The 18383-nt window shown below is 52.0% G+C and overlaps 1 protein-coding gene across 1 annotated transcript in view; it reads right to left on the bottom strand.

Moving 5' to 3' along the window:
• The window catches only part of RRBP1 (ribosome binding protein 1), a 63914-nt gene that overhangs the window by 8800 nt on the left and 36731 nt on the right, over positions 1-18383 (bottom strand). The window contains 9 exon segments of the mRNA XM_039874439.1: positions 1042-1134; positions 1931-2021; positions 4246-4280; positions 4450-4628; positions 6720-6858; positions 8650-8803; positions 11091-11209; positions 12072-12224; positions 17471-17593. Coding sequence (XP_039730373.1) covers positions 1042-1134; positions 1931-2021; positions 4246-4280; positions 4450-4628; positions 6720-6858; positions 8650-8803; positions 11091-11209; positions 12072-12224; positions 17471-17593 — 1086 coding nt within the window.

Below are 18383 nucleotides of genomic sequence, written 5' to 3'. Positions count from 1 at the left end.
GGAGTTCGAGGCCAGAACCAGAGGACCTGGAGGCCACCTCCTGTCTTTATCTGGCTGCATGACCACAAGCAAGTCAGATGACATCTCTGGTCACAGATTTTGCATTTGTGACAGAAAGACTCCAAGGTCACTCTGGGGAGTCTAAGTATAGCTGCCACAACTAGACAGAGGCCAGCCCTCCACCTCCCACCTTGTCTTGGGGCCCTCTCTCTCATACAACCTTCGGGCTTCCTGGGAGGCTCATGAAAGTCACTGCAAAGCTCTCAATAACAGGACAGACATTTCTTCTGCATCAGTGAAGCTGGGGTGATGGGGGCAGGGGGGCGCCACCTGGGGCCTTTCATCAGAGATAGAAATGTGTGGTGAGATGGAATGGGTGAGGCCTCTACTTGCTGCTGCTGTAGGCCACATGCCCCAGCCACGGCCTGAGCACTAGCTTCTGGCCCAGGGCTCCAGAGGTGACGTGAGGAACCCAGACACTGAGATGCCTACATTCTCCTCAACTTGGGCTGCATGGAGCATGGGACCAATGTGGACTTCAGGACCAGAGTGTGCTAAAGATGTCCTTCCCTTCTGTGACTTACTGTAAAGATCAAACATAGAACTTACTTGGCCAGGATTTCAGAGGGCCTGAGAAACCAGAAGGATCAGACAAAATGTCAGAGTTTTGAAGACAGCCTAATGTCAAGCTCACTAACAGGTGGAGCAGCCAGGTGGGCTCAGAGCCCGCACAGCCTCTATCTCTGTCCCCTGATGGCAAAGGGCCCAGCTGAGTAAAAGCAACCAAGGGTACATTTTCCCTCTTTGTCTTAGGGAGAAATGAAGGGAGGGGAGAGAAAGAGAAAAAGGGAAGGAGGGAGATGCAGGAGTTGAGGCACTCTGTATGCCAGGCTCTTGGAGGGGCCCTGGTGTGGATTTCTGAGAAACTCCAGGGCCAAGGCTGCTCTGCAGGCAGTTAGTGCATTTTATGGTTTGCTAAACTACACAGGTGCTGCTGATCGAGTCTTGACTAGCAGGTGAGTCAGAAGACCGGATTCTGACCTTGGCCTGGGTCAGGGAGTGCAGCTTCTCCTCGAAGGCTCTCTCAGCCGAGGCCATTGCCTCCATCGCCTTCCAGTTCTTCTCTCGGAGATCCTGGGGGAAGATGTGGAAAAGGTCAGAAGCCAGGTGAAGTAGCTGCTGACACATTTCCCATGAGTTGCCAGTCTCAGCAGGGCAGAACCTCCTCAATCCCAGTATAGACTCCACAGGGGGCCTACAAAGGGACAAAATGCCTTTTCTCTTGGCCCACGTCCACTGGGCCTCTCTTGGGTAGCACTAACACAAGGCCGAGGTGTCACAGCCTGCTATGGGGTGGCCATGGTATGAGGTGGTGAGGAGGCTAAGCATCTTTTCAGGGAGATGCTGGAAGAAAGGAGGGTCAGTCTGGCTCCTATCACCAAAATGCAAGCAATGACTCCTTGGCTGACTCTGTACAGCTGGGGCTGCCCCTGGGGAGAGCAGATGGGTCGCCCAAAAGCCCAAGCTCTGTGAGGGGTAATGGGCAGGCAGCCCAGTGGGGAAGACACAGCCGAGGCTCCTTTGTACCCCCCGCAGAGGAGGCACTTCCACATCCCCTTTTCCTGAAGCTAGCCTCCTCAGTCCAAGGTGATTACATGACCCTGGCCAGGCTAATCAGCACATTCTGTCCCCATCATGAGGGCCTGGGGGAACGTGACCAAGGCTGTTCCAATGGGAGTCTGCCCTGGGACTTTGGATGGACCTGAGAGGCAGAGAGGCTCCCCAAGCCCCCCAAAGAAGGTAGGCTTTCAGCAGTGAGTAGCACAATGGGACGTAAAGGGGTAGATGGGCCCCTTCCTGACTAGTCCAGGGTTGGCCTCACTGCCCCTTTAGTCCCCGGTATGTACACAGACACATGTCCGATACTCACGTTGTTCTTCACTTTCTGTTGTTCGACTGCCTCCTTGAGCTCAGTCGCCTCCTTTTCTAGACACCACACCTGGGACTCTAGCTCCTTGAGGCTGAAGGGAGACAGCGGGATCACTGCCAGGCTCTGAGGGCCCGCAGCCCCCACAGTCCTATCTTGGGAGGTCCCCTTTCTCTACCTAGGCTCCCATCCTAGCCAGAAGCAACCCCACTCTGCCAACAACCTCGCAGGGCACAAACTTTCGGAGAAGCCCAAGCAGCCACCCTGACCTCTCTTCCTACTCATCCTGAGTGCTCAAGAACCAGTATGCAAACCCCAGAGGCTACCAGAGTCCCACCTGGTGACAATGTCCATTGACACTGCAGAGGTCAAATCAGCCACAGTGACCAGTGCAGGGACTGGCCCTGACAGTCATATTTTCAGAAAGCTTTTTGCTCTAGTGAAGAGCCCACTGCCTACACAGTTTCTGCTCAACCTGGTCCTGCTCTGTTGCCATAGAACATGTCGACTGGCATTCAAAAGACACGGGCTAGGCCTTCTCAGAGGACACCTGAGCTAGAGACTCACAGTGCTGTCACCTGCATACCTATTGAGACTCCAGGCGCCACTACTCTCAGTTCACTGTGTACAGTGGGACCATACTCTGTCCAAAGCCTAATTCTGCTGAGACCCAAAGTCTCTTCCCTCAGTTCTGTGCCTGGGCTCTGAGAAAGCAGCCCCAAAATGACCCCGAGATGCCACAGGGTTGGCAAGATGTTGGTCCCATCTTTTCACACCCCTCTTCAGATTAAAGGGCCCAGTGGGCTTTGCCCACTCTCATTATCCAGAAAGCGAAAGAGCTAGAACTGTACTTGCTATTCTGAGGAACAAGCTTCAGATAGACATTTTGACATGTCACCTTCTGCATTAAGATGTAGAATTAGGACTAGGAAGGCCCCAGGGACATGGAAAATCTAAAGTCCAGAAATGATCATGCTGACTTGAATCAGCACAGGAGTCACTTGGAAAGTGGGAAAGAAGCCCTGCTTGGAGGACAGGGGGGCCGCCACTGTCACCAGATGGGGACATATATATCTATATTTCTTATTGTGGGCCATGGTCAAAACCTTTTTGAAAACCAGGAATATGACAACCTGGCCTAGATATAACTTTCAAATAAACTGTCTGAGAAGGAGGAAAAAAAAAACAATTTCCAGCAAACACATCTGCATGACACAAAAAATTGGAATCAACCCTATTTGTACCATGAATCAAGTACCATAGTAATTCGCTGTGGGGCCCAATAATCTGACCTTAAAAAACAGAAGAGCAAAAACTTAAACAAACACAACCTCTCTACCCCAACAAATATCACAGGAAACAAAGTTTGCCCAAGCTTTCTAGAAAAAAAGCATACTGGGAAAGAAAGATGGAAAGGGTTTGATTCTGGCTTCCACAAGGCATTTTGGGCCCTCTGGGTAGCTGGCTTCTTTCCAAAGCCTCCAAACCATGGAGTCTGAGGCCAGGGAACATGGGGAAGATGACTCACTGGTGGCAGCAACCAGAACAAGGAAAACTTGTTGGCTGATAGCCAGGGGCACGTCTGACCATCTGCATAGGGATACCCTCCATGGTTTGCCCCCCACGTGGCTGCCCTGTGGAACCCCAGCCACTCGGCCACCTCCCAAGCCCATGGGCAACTGCTTAGGGATGCACACCCCAGAGGTGACAGTCCCAAGGACTCCAGGCCTCCCAACTTTGGCCATCACACCCAGGTGTCAGCTCCAGCCTTAGCACCAGCATAGCCTACTGCTGGGCTGCCAACACAGAGGTAAAATAAAGCCTGCCAGCAGTGAAGTTACCTTGCAAACAAACCTGCAACTTGGTCAGCTCTGAACTGCACCAACATCCCAAATCTGCAAAAAGCCTGGGCCATCTCCCAGGTTCTCCATTCTGGGTATAACCATTTTTCCTATTTGATATATGAACTCAGTCCCTAAAATCTCTCATCTGCAGATATAGAGAGAACTCCCAACCCTTCCCCATCAAGACATGGATTGATGGGTGGAAGCAGAAGGTCCGAGCCCCCTGCTGAGGCACCTGCTACTCTCCACACAGATGAGTCTTGCTCTGTAAGAGGAGGCAAGGAACTATTTGCAAGGCTGCTTTCTTTCCAGCCCAGGCATATCCCCTGTCCTCAAAGCCACTGGTGGGACAGGGGAAAGGCAGAGGCCTCTGAAAGGGTTCTTCCCAGGGGAGCTATGTGCCCCACTGAAAGCCTTGGCTCCCAGGTCCTGGGCCACCTTGTGCTGAGGCTAGAGACCTCCATCTCGACTTACCAGGCCTGCTGCTGGTCGGCCTCCACTCGGCTGGCCTGAAATGAGAAACAGAAAGAAAGTTCCTTAGTCACCATGTGACTCACCTCACTTGGCAACTAGTCAGGGTGGGGTCCATTTGTTCTCATCCTTCTACACAGGGGGGTCAGGACTCGATGGCATTCTCCCTCACCTCCCATCAGCCCTGGGGAGGAGGTGCCGGCTGACCTGTGTGTCCTGGGCATCCCGGGCCTGGCCTGCCTCCAGCAGGGCCTCAATGGACTGGATTCTCTCTGTGAGCTTTGAGTTTTCTGTCCTGGACTCCTTGAGCTGCCCATGGAGAACACTCAGCTCCTCGCACTTGCTCTTCACCTCTGCCTCACAGGACTGTAATTTGCTGTGCAGCTCTGTGCCGGGACAAGCAAAGCAAGAGTGGGTGAGGGGCAGGAAATACCCAGGATGGACACTCCACCAGCCCCTCAGCACATGGGCACCAAGGACACCCTCCCCTGCCTCCCCTGTGTGCTTGAGAGTTTAAGACATACTTCTGACTGCTGGGGTGCCTTATTAGCTACTGGAGAAAGTCACACTCTGGCTTTGTTCTCGAGGACTCATTAGGGTAGAATGAAACACTCTCAAATCACTCATAGGAAAATGACAGGAATCTAAAATGGATGTCACTGTAGTTTCTAAAAGTTTGTTCTCTAGGAGACTGCTCACATTAGCTGAGACCAAGGGCAGGGGCCTTCTATGGGTATCCTCCCTCAATGACCTCAGATAAGTCCCATGCTGTAAATGTTATCCATGTGTCTGTGACTCTGCAAAGTCCCGAAGCCCGGGTCTCACCTCCAAATCCAGGCTCAGCTGCCTGCCACTTCCAAATGAAGCTCTGCTTAGGCAACTGGAACCTAGCACTCCTAACCTCCCCATAATGGCTGCTCTGCTTTTCTGTACCCTCACTGCACACTCATCGAGGCCAATGGATTCTACATCCATGGTCTGCCAAGTCCATGCCTCCAACTCACCAGTACCTCTGTGGCTGTCTGGGCGCAGGCCTGTTGTCTTTTGGCCTGAATGAGTGCCGTAGCCTCATCCCTGGTCCCTTGGGCCACTCCTCCCTCTGGTCCATACCCTACCCAGTGCCAGAGCATCCAAAAGTACAAATGGGATCATGTCATCCCCTGCCCTAAATGCTCTGAGCATTCTCATCACTGAATGTGATGAGACTCTTCATAGGGAGGGTCATCTGGGCCCTGCCCATCTGGCCCCACGCTGGTCACTTGTCTTCTTGCTTCAGTCACACTCACTGAACTTCTGTTTCTTGTACAGGCCAAGTTCAAGTTCATTCCCATTTGCAGGAATCCTGTGCTATCCATTTCTGTCCCTTCCTGGACTCTGTGAGCTTGGCCCCTTCCCATCATACAGACCTCAGCTTAAACATCTCCTCCATCTGCTCAATCTAAAGCCACACTTGGCCCATTAGAGCTGGGATCAGCAAACCAAGTCCATGGGCTACCCTTGTTTTTGTAAATAAAGCTTTACTAGAACACAGCCAGGCCTGTCTGTTTATTTATTGTCTGGGGCTTCTTCTAAACTATGGCAGCAGATCTGAGCAGTTGTGACAGATATCATCTGGCCTACAAAGCCAAAAATATTTACTACCTGGCTCTTAACAGAAATAGCTCGCTGACTCTACCCTAGGTCACATTGGCTATTTGAAGCCCACAGAGCACAAGGCTCCGTGACCTTGTTGATGTGTGTCTCTCTACCTACCTATGCCTGTCTCTCCTGCTAGAATGATGCCCTGATGCCTACTGCTTCACTCTTGGCCCCACCCTGGTGCCCACAACTGCGCTCATCCCATGGATGTCGCTCAGGAAATACTGGTAAGCAAGTGACCACTGAGCTGTAACTGATGTCATCTGTTTTCTTTCTCTAGAGGCCCTGGGTGCCCTAGACTTCACCATCCTCTCTTGATTGTGAAAGGTGACCTGTGAACATTGGGGGACCACAGGTCCACCTTCCAAACCTGGCCTCTTGGGCTAACTAAGCAAGGAGACAGAAAGGTCCAGAAGTCAGCCGAGAAGGTGAGCAATGAACTCAGGAGTGCCTCAGCTCGCCCACAGCCATGGCTCCAGGTGGGGCTCCATGACAAACAAGGCTGGAGGTGGCAGCACATTCAGCTCACCACCCACTCCCCAGCCCAGCCTTCAAAGGCTCTATCCCCCACACCCAACCCGCATAAGCTCTACCCCAACCCAGTCCTCACAGGCTCTGCCAGGGTGCCCAGCTCTCTCATGGGGGTGAGCCTCACCCCTGTACTTCTATTCTGTCCCCTGACAGGGCACAATCTCTGCCTCACAGACTTTCTGAGGAACCAAGTCCAGGATCTCATGCTGCCCTCCCTGGCCAATAGGACTGGCCCATTCTATGGGTCTGGCCCCAGCAAAGACTTCACCACCCAGCCCAGAGGCTCTGAGCCAAGCCTCTGCCCTCACCAGCCAGCTGCTGCTGCTGCTCCTGGGCCTTTTCAGCATCTGCCCTCAGGCTGGCATGGCTGGTTTGTGAGCGGCAAAGCTCCCGGCTGACCTCGTCCAGGCGTTTCTGCAAGGCCTCCTCACTCTCCTTGTGAGACACCTGGGGAGCAGGCAGAGGGAAAAGGGCCATAAGGATGCTGGAGGGAGGCCAGGCCCTCAACTAGCTCTGAAGTCACATAGGACACCCTGCTATCCACCCCGATGACATCTATAAAACCTGCCTGGATTTCTAAAGTCAGTTCATCCACTGAAAAAAGCCCAGAGTCCATGCTTGCCCTAACCCTCGAAAAGCTAGCTCAGGATGAAGGGGTCATACAAAAAAAGCGCCCCATTTTCACTTAAACCTCCAGTCTAACTTGGAAATTTCCTGAATAGGCCCTTGTACAGTTTACATTTATTGAGCTCTTTTTCCATGTAAGGTACTATTCTAGGCACTGTGTTATGTATCAGTGTGGTTAATCCCCAGCCACCCCAAGAGGCAGGTACTACAGTCACACTCATGTTATAGATGGGGAAACCGAGGCTCTGAAATCCTGCAGTAGACACCAAGGCTTCACTGTCAACACCAAATCCTGGCCTGTGGTCACCACCGTGGTCAGCCATTCCCAAAATCTTTGGGATCAAAGGAGATAGAACGGACTCCTCTGTGTGGCCCCAGGCTGAGGACAAGTAGCCTGAGGACTGATAGGGCAGGAAATGCTCAGAGTCTGGGGCTTACTGATGAGAGCCAAGCCTTGGCCATAGGCTGCGTCTTTAGAAATGATACATAATGGCAACACCCTGGGCACTAGAGTGGTGGTTCTAGCCCAAGAAGCACCAGAACCATCTGGGAGCCTTTAAAATATAATCGTGGCCAGGCCCACCCCAGTGGTTCTGATTTCATTAGTCTGGGAGAGCCCACTTTACATGAAAATCAGTAAACACCATATTATCCATCTCGATTCCACCTAAATAACCCAAACTGTTTATTTGTCCATGTTCCTTTAGTCTCATACAAACATTATTCTTACAATTTTGTGTTTGTCTCTTCCACAAGACAGCTCCATTACCCTATGTGCTGTAGCCTAGCTTCAGTGACTGAGCAGAAAAAGGACCCGAAGTCCTTTGGGATGCTAGGATTTCCTCATTATCCAGGAAAGTTAAATGCAAAGCAGGCATGATATCAAGACTCCCCACATCCAGTCACCCTGCCCCAAAACAGGCGAGCTGGAGGATCTAGAAGTCATCAGGCCAACAGGCAGCAAGGCACCTAGGCTGAGAAACCACATTGGATGTTGCCCAGTGCACTTTGGGGACAGGAAACAATCTTCCTTCCTCAGGAGAAAGGGCATCCTCCTGGGAAAACAAGAGCTTCCAGGTCACATCCAGTGAGAAGGAAAAGTGCCAACCTGGCCTGGAAGCCAGAGGCTGCTAACATTAGCTTAGCTGGCTACGGCTAGAGCTATGGAACCAGAGGTGATGGCGAGTGTGGGAGCACAAACACAGCATGGGGCTAGACCCGGGGGTTCAGATCCTCCCTCTGTGTGAACTTGGGGTAGTTGCTTAACTTCTCCACACCTCAAATTTCCTTATGGGTAAATTACAGATAGTAAGAGAACCTACTTCATTAGGGTCACAATGAGAATTAGCTGAGTTAATGCTTATAAAGTGCTTAGAACAATGCTTAGCACATAGAAACCAGCTACTCCATGCTAATTAGCAATCACGATTATTCACAAAGCCAAGGTTGAGGGTTCCAGCGCAGGCCCTGCCTGAGTCTCCAGCTGTCATAGTAATGGCTGGGAAGGCATGACTCAGTGTGGCCTGGCAAGCCCTGGCCTGTCCCTGCTACACAGACAGTCTTGGTGAGCGGGGTGAACAGGGCACTGAGATGGCCACCACCATGACTCACCTGCAGCTGCAGGATCTGCTTCTCAAAGGCGGCTGCTTTGGCTTCCAGAGCCTTCCGCTGCTGCTCCTCCTGCCGTGTGGCCTCTGACTTCTCCACTAGCTCCTTGCTGACCTTGCTGAGTTCCTGTCGGAGCTTGGCCAGCTCCGCATTCTGCCTGCAAGATAGTCACCAGCCCCCAAGTGACAGAGGGAAGAGGGCTTGAGTCAGCTGTTGCCAACCCCAAAAGCTGCCCCCAGGTGAATGGGACCATGATCTGAGCTTTCCCTCCAGGCCACATGCTCTTTCTTAAGTAGTTACCCAAGTCTTGCAGTCATTACCAAAGCCCCTCTTGCATTATCAGCTGGGTAGAGTTTTATCAGCATGGTGTATGGACCAGAAAGAGCAAAGTGTGCACTAAAATATCCTACTGGTGCCCCTTCCAGAAACAGCTGGAAATTCGGACAGAAAAAAAGGCAAGACACTCTTCTCATTGCTAACCAGGGTCCAAACAAGCCCTCAAATGTGGACTGCTTCTCCTTGTCCCCCCACAGGGCCAGGGGCAGCAGCCCACTGGAGTCCATGTGCCCTGCTTCACCCAAAGAGGGAGGCTGAGGCACTTAACATAATGGACCCTTCAGCACTGCACACTCAACACTTCAACACTGAAGCTGGGTTTCAGGACCACTGAGAAGTTCAGGAGGGTGAGAAAGAGACTTGATTGACAGGAAAAGAGGGGCCGCTCAATGCCCGCCTTTTCCAGTGTGAAGAGGTAATCAACATGCCAACCTCCTTCACTAGCACAAAAGACACTTCTTCAAGGCAGGGCCAATGATCCAGCCAAGGGACAGCACCAGACAAGATGAATGACATAGACAAGACTGTCTACAACCCTGGGAGGCAGGAAACCTGGCCAAGACCAGTTCTGTCTGCTGCTGGGGGATTGAGTGGGAGGTTCTCACCTCTGAACTTGAGTTTCTTCATCTGCACCAGGGAGGCCACCCTGAAGCCCTCTACGGGGCCGTCACCTCATACTTTACAGTACCAAGATTTAAGATTGGAGTGCTCACGGGAAAGGTGAGACTCCAGCACCCGGAGATGGAGACAGACTGGGTGGGCAGCCTCTGGGAACTGGTTTATACCTCTGGGAGGGGCCCAAGAACACCCATCTCGTATGTGCAAAGCTTCCGCAGATTGATACAGTCAGCGTCTGCCACCTTGGGGTGACAGGTCTCCATGCTTTGGAGCTTTCCCAAGGATAGAGGCCGCAGCAAATTCTACATGACAGGGGAAGCCAGAATGTTCCTCCACCCTTGTGTTCACCTTTTGCTTGTGGCTGCTGAGAGGAAACTGCAGCCACAAACCTCCAATCTGCCGATGGGCCAGGAATGAGATGAAGACGTGCACATAGGGGATCTCTACAGAGAAGGGACTGACTGGCCTAAGGAAGGTGGCCTTCAGATCTTAGTCCGTGCCAGGGAAGCCACCAGCAAAAACAGATGTGTGGGCACCAACTTCCCTCCCTGGTCTAGCTCCTGGGCCAACATTCTCCCTCCCTGACTTCCAACTAAATGACTGAGGGTATTGGTGCTCTCTGGCTTAATCAGTTCTCTTATTGACAAGAGTCAAGGTGCTTTGGGGATAAATGCAATATTCCTTCAGGACGCTTCAGGCCAAGAGAAGCCAAAGAAATGTGAATTAAAATGAAATGCAGGGAGGCTTCCTCCAGGCCAGCCTGTTGAAACTGTAATGCTCAAATCAAGGAACTAGAAGAAGGCCAAGGTGTACTTAACATGGTGAGATTTGTGCTGCCCTCTGGGGTCTGCCCACTCAATTTCCTAGCACTTCAGCTCCTGAGAGGCAATGCTGAGTCAAGAACTCTGCTAAGTGGGCTAAGCAAGTGTGCTTATTGCTAGTGCATCAAAAGCAAATGTCCCTCTAGCACAGGGGACCATCCCCAGTGGAGAGTCAAGGCACTCAGGCCCACAGCAGGTCCCTACACCACATCAAACTCTGATCTTGGACAATCCACTTGTACTTGAAGTCCTGGACCACAATTAGTTTTTAAAAGCCTCATACCAGGTTTTTGTGAAGACAGACATGGAAAAAGTATCTGCTCGTCTAGGAAAGCAGATGCCAGCAGCAGCCAGGATCTGATGGGCATGGGCATGGGCAAATTGGAGCTCACTTGTTCACCCAGCAGCCTGACCACAGGAGAGGACACTGGCCATGCTTCAGAACCACACAAGAGATTGAGGGTCAGGATGGAGCCCCGAATGGGGAGGTACAGAAGCACGCAGCAAGCCCCAGGTCCAGTAAGAAACTAGAATGCTTCCATACTAGAAAGCATTCCAACTAGAATGCTTTCTCTCAAGCAGCCTTGAGAGAAGATCGGGGACCATCCCTGGCTCCAGAGCCCCCTAGGATGTGCCACTGCAGAGTGTGACTGGGAGCACTGAGCTTACTTGCTCTCCACCTGGCTCGTAGCTTGGTTCAAAGCGTCCCTCAGGATGGAGTTCTCCTGCTGTAGACGGGCCAGCTGTGTGTTGGGGCCATTCTCCAGCTGCTCCTGAAGACTCCGGATCTGAAATCAGAGTGCTGTCTGACCTTACAGAGTTGACTTCTGGAGCACAGTTAGTGAGGTCACAGCCCACATACAAAACCCCTGAGAGCTATACTTCTCCACACGAGGTTGGAAAGACTCCTAAGAACAAGAGGTCTAAAAACTGCACAGCTCCAGCATCAGGAGCTTGGGGCCAAGAGTGAATCCCAGCCATGAGCCTATTCTCTCTCCTCTGCTTCCCAGCTTACAGCCAAGTGCTCAGCCTAGAGCCCCAGAAATGTTCCGAGCACTCTGCCTCTGATGTTACTGAGTTGACTATTCTGAGACAAAGGACACGGCCATAGCCAAGGCCTACAATAACCCTGAGGAAGCCTTGGTTCCTGCCCTCTGGTCTCCCATGGCCCAAATGAGCAGAGTGCAGGTTTGAGAAGATGAGGCCTAGTGCTCTAACTATGTGAGCCAAGCTGGACACGCCCTCTGCTGGCCTTACTCCAGAGCTGGAGTAAGGTCTTTTGCTTATGGGGTCCTCCCAACCTGAAATGGAGAAGGCAGAGCTAGCATTACTCTAGGGTCACATAGAGGCTGAGAACTTGACCTGCAGGCACCCAGAAGACCAGACACAGGGCTGGCCACTTGGGACCAGACTGTTTTCAAAAGGTGCTCTTTAAAAGTTATTTTACATCTTCCTGGTTAGTAACATTAAACACACACTGTGGGCTGGCTGCTATTATCTGGCCAGATGAAACAGCTGCTTCCTCTAAAAATGAACCAGTTTCTGCAGAAGCCCCTACTCCTATCCCCCCTCATACATCTTCAATTGCCTTCTGGGGACTGCTCCAACCCTTCCTCGCCCCCCAATTGTGCCCCTGAAACTGCTGCCCACCTTGCCCTGCAGCTGTTGCACCTCCTTCACATGCTCCCGGTAGCTGGCCTGCATTCGGGCCTGCATAGCCGTGATCTCCTGCTCCCGGGCCACCAGCTGCTTTTTCACCTTGGCTTCCCCAGCTGCTGCCTTGGCCTTTTCTGTTGCCAATTCCTGGGAGAAAGCAGAGGGCATAAGTCCGGTTAGGCAGGCAGGGCAAGAGCTTATCAGGTGGACCCAAGATCATCAGAACCCAGAGCACTGGCTGGGGCTGGGAGGACCTTGAGAGCAGAGCAACGAGAACCCTCCTTCCTAAGTTTTCAGACAGCCCCACACTAGTCACAGCAGACAGCAAGCAAGACATGAAAAGTCCCTGGAAAACCCTGCTGCTGGCCTGACCGGCGGAGGGCTGGATGTCAGGCCTTGGCTACAACAGATGCAGTGGACACAGGCAGGTGCCAAGTAAACATGGCATGCTGTCCCTGGGCTCTCCAGGGACACTGGCTCAGCCCTGCTGAGATTATAACACCCAACTTGGCTCGGTCCCTCACATCCAGGCCCCAGAATACCCACTTCTACTTGAACGCCTTTGTCAGGACTGACAAGGCTGTGAGCCTTGATTGCTGGGGTGGGGACATGGAAAGCTACCTGTCCCACTGCAGCTATGGGGTCAGCCCCACTCCTGGAGGACATAGGTCTCCGTGGGCAGCCATTCAGTCCTCTCAGCCCAGGGAATGTCTGCTCTGGGCAGTGTCGAATGCCACAATGAACATAGGATGTTGGGCCTGGGGACCTGGAGCCTCAGGCAGGGGCAGAGCACAGGATAAGAAGGGTTGCCTGAGGGTGAGGGGCTGGCTGGGATCTGTGTCATTCCAGAAGGAATGGCAGTGGATGAAAGCCTCAGGGAAGCATGGGGTGACGGTATTAGGATGGGTTGATGCAATGGGCCCCTGGGGAGAGGGTATTCCTTGTCCAGAAGGCCTCTAGCCAGAATGGCAACCACTTGGTGTGGGTTCAGCTGATCTAGGTGACTGGGGTGCAAGTGTCCCACAAAATTCAAGGCCCTACCTCTTCCCCGTCATGGGTAGTGAACCAGAAAAGTGAGAAATCCTCTCCCTCTCAAAGCCAGGACTGCCAGGGAGACCCATTCCAAAGGGCCAGTGTCCCTCCTGCCTGAGATGAGAGAGAATTGGAGGCTAGGGGAGGGGCTCAGTGAACTGGGGTGGCCGCTGGGTGCCAGAGCTGTTCTGTGCACATGGCATTCCCTGGGACCACCTGGGACCCAATGGCCCCTCTTTACAAAGACAATCCTCCTGTCTCCACCCAGGGTAAGAGCCCACAGGACCATGAGGTCCAGCCTCAGGAATGCTTCATTGATTATCTATAAAAATGGGAGGGGAGGATGATGTTGTGTGCCCACTGTGAGACAAGCAGCTTTCTCCTTTAATTCTCTCAGTAAGATGAGGATCTTGAACCCCAGATTGAAGCTGAGGTCACAGAACCCTGGGGAGCAAATGGTGTCCCAGGTTGAGGAGCAGCTATAAGTGTCAGAAGTGGACTAGAACCTGGGACTGTGTGAGGCCACAAGAGTCCCAGAAAGTGGGAAGAATGACAAGGCTGGTCCAGCAACCTCTAAAGAAGCAAGACAGGGCAACTTAGCAGGGATTCAAAGATCCACCAGGCTTCCTCTAACGTGCGAGACCCGCCAGCCCCACCAGTAAAACTCCACACACCAGCAACGCAGGGAGACCCCTTCTCTTTGCTGGGTTTCCCAGACAAGGGCCCTTAAAGTATAGGATCCAGGCTCGGAGAAGAAACCAAAGCTCAGAAAGACCCTAGAATGTCCACGGCCACAATAGCAGCAGGTGATACAGCTACATGTGGGCCATCCTCCACCTACCTCTGTTGGCCACACTGCACAGACACTCAGAGGCTGGCACTGAGCATCTTTTTGGGGACAGCTTTACCCACCTTGAGCAGGCCTTGTGCAGTTCTGGGCATCCACCCAGGGTCAGGGTGTAAAGATCCCAACCTCCTGGGGACAGGGTCCCAAGGCTATCAGAATTCAATGGGATTTCCCTTCCTTTTGCCTCTGGGCTTTCTTAAAGGGCAGAGAAAAGCCAACTTTTCCTAAGGGCATTTGCCTAGCCCAACTTGGGTTCTTTTTATAATAAGAGCTCAGAATCCCAGGATTCCTCTTGCCTGTCAAATTGTTAATTCATTTGCAAGGGTCAGATTTTATTGAGAGGCATGCCTGGTGGTGGTGGGGATTGGAGCCCAGTTTTCTTTGGACTGAGGGAGGAGGTTTGACACAATAGCAAGCACTGCTGGCTCAGAAATGGCATCCTGCTCTGTAGACCGAGAATGGGTTCTACTTGGTGTAAGCTTCTAAAGCCTGCTGAGGAATGGACAGGAGGAGGCAGGTCCCATCAAAACGGCCTGCCACTAGGAATAGCTCCCACCCCACCCCTGGGAGCACATCCATCCTGAGGGTGCCTGACTGCACTGAAGTCAGAGCGCAATCTCCCAGGCTGAGTGAGCACAGTGTGGAGTATAGTCCAGAGCTTTGCCTCAAGACAAGAGGCCCCATGACAGGGCACCTGGTGCCTGAGAACATAACAGCTAGAAAAATGGTTTTCTAGAAGGGCTGCACCAGAGCCATGCATGGGTCCTCAAACCCACGCACAGGGCCACGAAGACCCTCAGAAGGCTGAGACAGAGGTCCTGGGGGTATGCAAGATTGTTTACTCCTGTAGCTGGTATCTGGAATGGTTCTTGAGCCCAACTGTGCTGGGACTTCACCATTTGTGAGGCATGAATCCATCACAGAGAACAACAATTCACACATTCTCTGGATCATTCCTTCAGACACAGACCACGAGAAAGAGAATTCACCAAAACACTCTTTTGCAACTATAAAAACTTCTCTACAAGGAAAAAAAAAAAAAAAATGTGGAGGGAACAAGATCCTAGCCCTCTTACCAGCTCCTTTGGCGAATTAAGTTAAGAGGAACTTCCACATTCTCAACAATTTAGTTTCTCATATGACTTTCCTTAACGGTGCCGGGCTAGGAAACGTGACAAGAGTAGTCAATACATCAGCTTTGCTCAAAACTCTCAACAGAGAAATGCAGGGCCCCGATGTCCATGGGTTCCAGGAGCACAGGGAGGAAAGATGGCAATGCTTAAATCATCAGAGGCATCCTCTTAGCTGTGTGTGTGCTGGCCCTGGGCTTCAGCAACCACTTGCTGACAGGTGGCCTGCTAGGCTGAGTCGAGCAAGGTTGCCTGAGTAACTGGCGACAAATATGACAGCGCATAACTGCAATGATGACCTCTGTGCTGGGACAAGAAAACGGGGACTCCAGAAGGCTTCCCCAGAGAGGGAGAGCAAATTGAGTCTTCTAGGGAAAAAATGTCCAGTTAACTCAGCAGCGAAAGGCATTTGAAGCTAACAGAAGAGCAAGAATGGCCCAGAAGAGGCAATGAAGGTGCAGTACATCAGGGAACAGATGTGGGTGGGAGACCATAGGTGGTGCTCAGGGTGCAGACTTCGGTGTAAAGATTAGGAGCCACTGGCAGACTTAAAGAGAGCTTTGCAGGACAAGAGTAGCATTTGAGAGCCCTCCTTGGGCTGCAGAGGGGAGGATGTGGTCAGAAGAGGGAGGGCCCTAGAGGGTAAGATGAGTAATAAGAACCGAAGGCCGCACCCCTGCATATCTCACAGACTTCTGCAGCTAGAAGCCAGGAAATGTTCTATCAGGGGAGGGTTGGAAATGCATCTAGACCTGGGGAGGGTGCCAGTGGATTAGCTGCCATTGCGGTTTTGGAAATCTTGTATAGTGGCCACCACTGAGAGAGAGCAGTAAGTGTCTAGGACAAGAGGCAATGTCTAAGGGGCCTCTTTCTACAGGATGTACTCCCCGCTTACACCTGCTGCCCTGCTCATGGTGGCCAGAGACTCCAGCAATGGGGAAGAGACAGGCCAACATCACTATCAGAGGTTGTACCTATTCAACAATCACATCTGAGCCCAACCTAAATTCAAGGGGCAAGCACAAGGAACTAGCCAGGCAACCACGCAGCCAGTCAGCCATGGAACATTCACTCCTATTTCCTCTGACGGGAGATTCTGGGGGTCAACAAATTTTCACAGGCATTTCTGTTTGTCCAGAAAGACAGTATGGAAGAATGGCACCCCAAAACCACAGATTCTTAACCAGTGCTGTGCTGGTTGGCTGGCTCTCAGGGGGGAGGGCTCTAATTGGCAGTGTCAGTCCATTTCCGTGGTGTAAGGGCTCCCGGCCTATGGCACACTATTAGCTGAGGCAGGAAGAGACGTGTGCAATCACCTCTCAGGAGCAGGGCGAGTAGCTCCAGCTACCCTGCATTTAACCAGCAACCCAAAATGAGCTCACGTGAAGGCTATGTATGGACAGTCTTGAGAGAGATGATGAGTCCCTCTGTCCCCACCCCCGGCAGAAGCTCTAGGGAAGGCAAAAGAGACCTGCCTTTTTCTTTTCTTCTGCACAGAGCATTAGCCAAGAGTAACTAGCCAAAAGCTCATCTGCTCTGGTAGATGAACTTTCCCATTTAGTTTGGAGCTGCATCCCTCTAACTCAGGACAGAAACTCAGGCTGCTTCATTTCTTCTCAAATGAGCAGATGGAGGTACCCAGAGGAAGGGCTACAGCCCAGGCAGTGTGGGGCAATCCAAGGCCCAGGCCATTCTCCTGTACCTGCTGTACCAATGGAGGAAGCAGGTAAGCAGGGAGAGAGTGAGAACGATGCTCAGCATTTTGCTGGGAAAATTCAACCCATGGAGTTTCTCCTCAGGAGAGGCAAGGAGAAGTAAAGAGAGTTCTGGCAGGGGTAGAGCAGCTCCTTGTGCATGTGTTCTGACTCATCCAACTGTGGTTCAGTGAGTACAAATGTTATACTAGAAGCCATCAGCTGACACAAGGAACCAGGCTTTTCCTAAAGGATCACTCGACAAACATCAGAAAAGAAAAGCAGCCCTTACACTTCCCTCCACATGAATTTTTGCTCCAATTCTCAAGCAAACGGTCATGGATCAGCTCTGCCTACCCTCCTTTCATGGTGTATACCCTAAAACGATGGCCCATCACTGTGGCACTGACCAGTGAAGTTCTGGTCCATCCCCATCATATCCTGATGGTCCTAACCCCTACTTAATATCCATGCATTCTTAGTCCTAAGAAGGGAGCCAACACCCCACAGAGCTCCAGAAGATCTGCACAGGCTGGCCACAGGTGTCACAGTCACAGCGTGCATTGGTGAGTGACAGTGACATTAGGCAGGCCTGAGCGAGGAGTCATGGTAGGGAGGCCGACCCCAAGATCCAGGAACAGCACTGGCCACAGCCCAGGGCTTCTCAAGACAGGATGTGTACTCTCATACCTTATTGAGCTCCCTCAGTTTGCTCTTGGCAACAGCTGCATCTTCTTGCTCTGTGGCCAGTAGCTTTTCCTTTTCTTCCAGCTGGCGTTTCAGAATTGCCACAGGGTCACCCTTCTGAGTGGCCTAGAAATGCCCACAGAGCCATGTTAACAGAGGAGAAAGATACTTGGTTTGTCCCCCAATCCAGCAATCAGAACCACAAGAACAACAGTTGCCTTATGAAGTGGGAGCAGGTGCTTTAAGACAAGCAGGTTCAATCCTGACTCCATATACTTCGGAGGAAAGGCACCCCTGCCTCAGCTGTCCCGTCTATAAGGCCTCCAGGGCCTATGGACACAGAAACTGTTTGGCAAAAGTGATGGCTCCCTGGGATAGTTGTTAGGAGCATGGTGTTTCCCACTTAACTCGGGTCGATGGTGGCCAAGGCCTATTCCTGATCCACTGAGGGGCAGTTTTCCATTGTTTCTGGCTCAGTGCCCACCCCTTAGACACTGTGTATAGCCTATAGGTTTCTGGCTGAAGCGGGGAGGTTGTGGGAAGGGCAACACTGGGGATAGGTGCCTGAGGTGAGTCTGGGGCTCTCTCCTTGAAAGAGGAGTGGTCATTTTGACCTCCTCCAGCTACTCACACCCAGGAGTCCTCCCTCCACCCGCCATGCTCATTGAGCTCCCTGTGACTGCATGGGCCAGTAAGGGCAGTCACACTGGCATGGCTCTCACAATACCCCTCAATATCTCTAACCTCTAAGTTGCCACAAAATTCTCCAGCAAAACTACCTATAATTCCAACTCTGATTAAGGAATAAACAAACATGTGCTATGCAGCACTTCCTTCATGCAGCTCATTCACCAAAGTACCAGAGGGTGGGTGCCAGCCCCTGAACTGGCCCCTGATAGCAGGAGGGAAGTTGGAG

This window comes from Pteropus medius, unplaced genomic scaffold (assembly GCF_902729225.1).
Source record: "Pteropus medius unplaced genomic scaffold, Ma_sr-lr_union100, whole genome shotgun sequence".
Taxonomy (NCBI): Eukaryota; Metazoa; Chordata; class Mammalia; order Chiroptera; family Pteropodidae; genus Pteropus; species Pteropus medius.
Note: the sequence above shows the minus strand (reverse complement) of the source record. Positions and strands in the feature narration are given on the sequence as shown.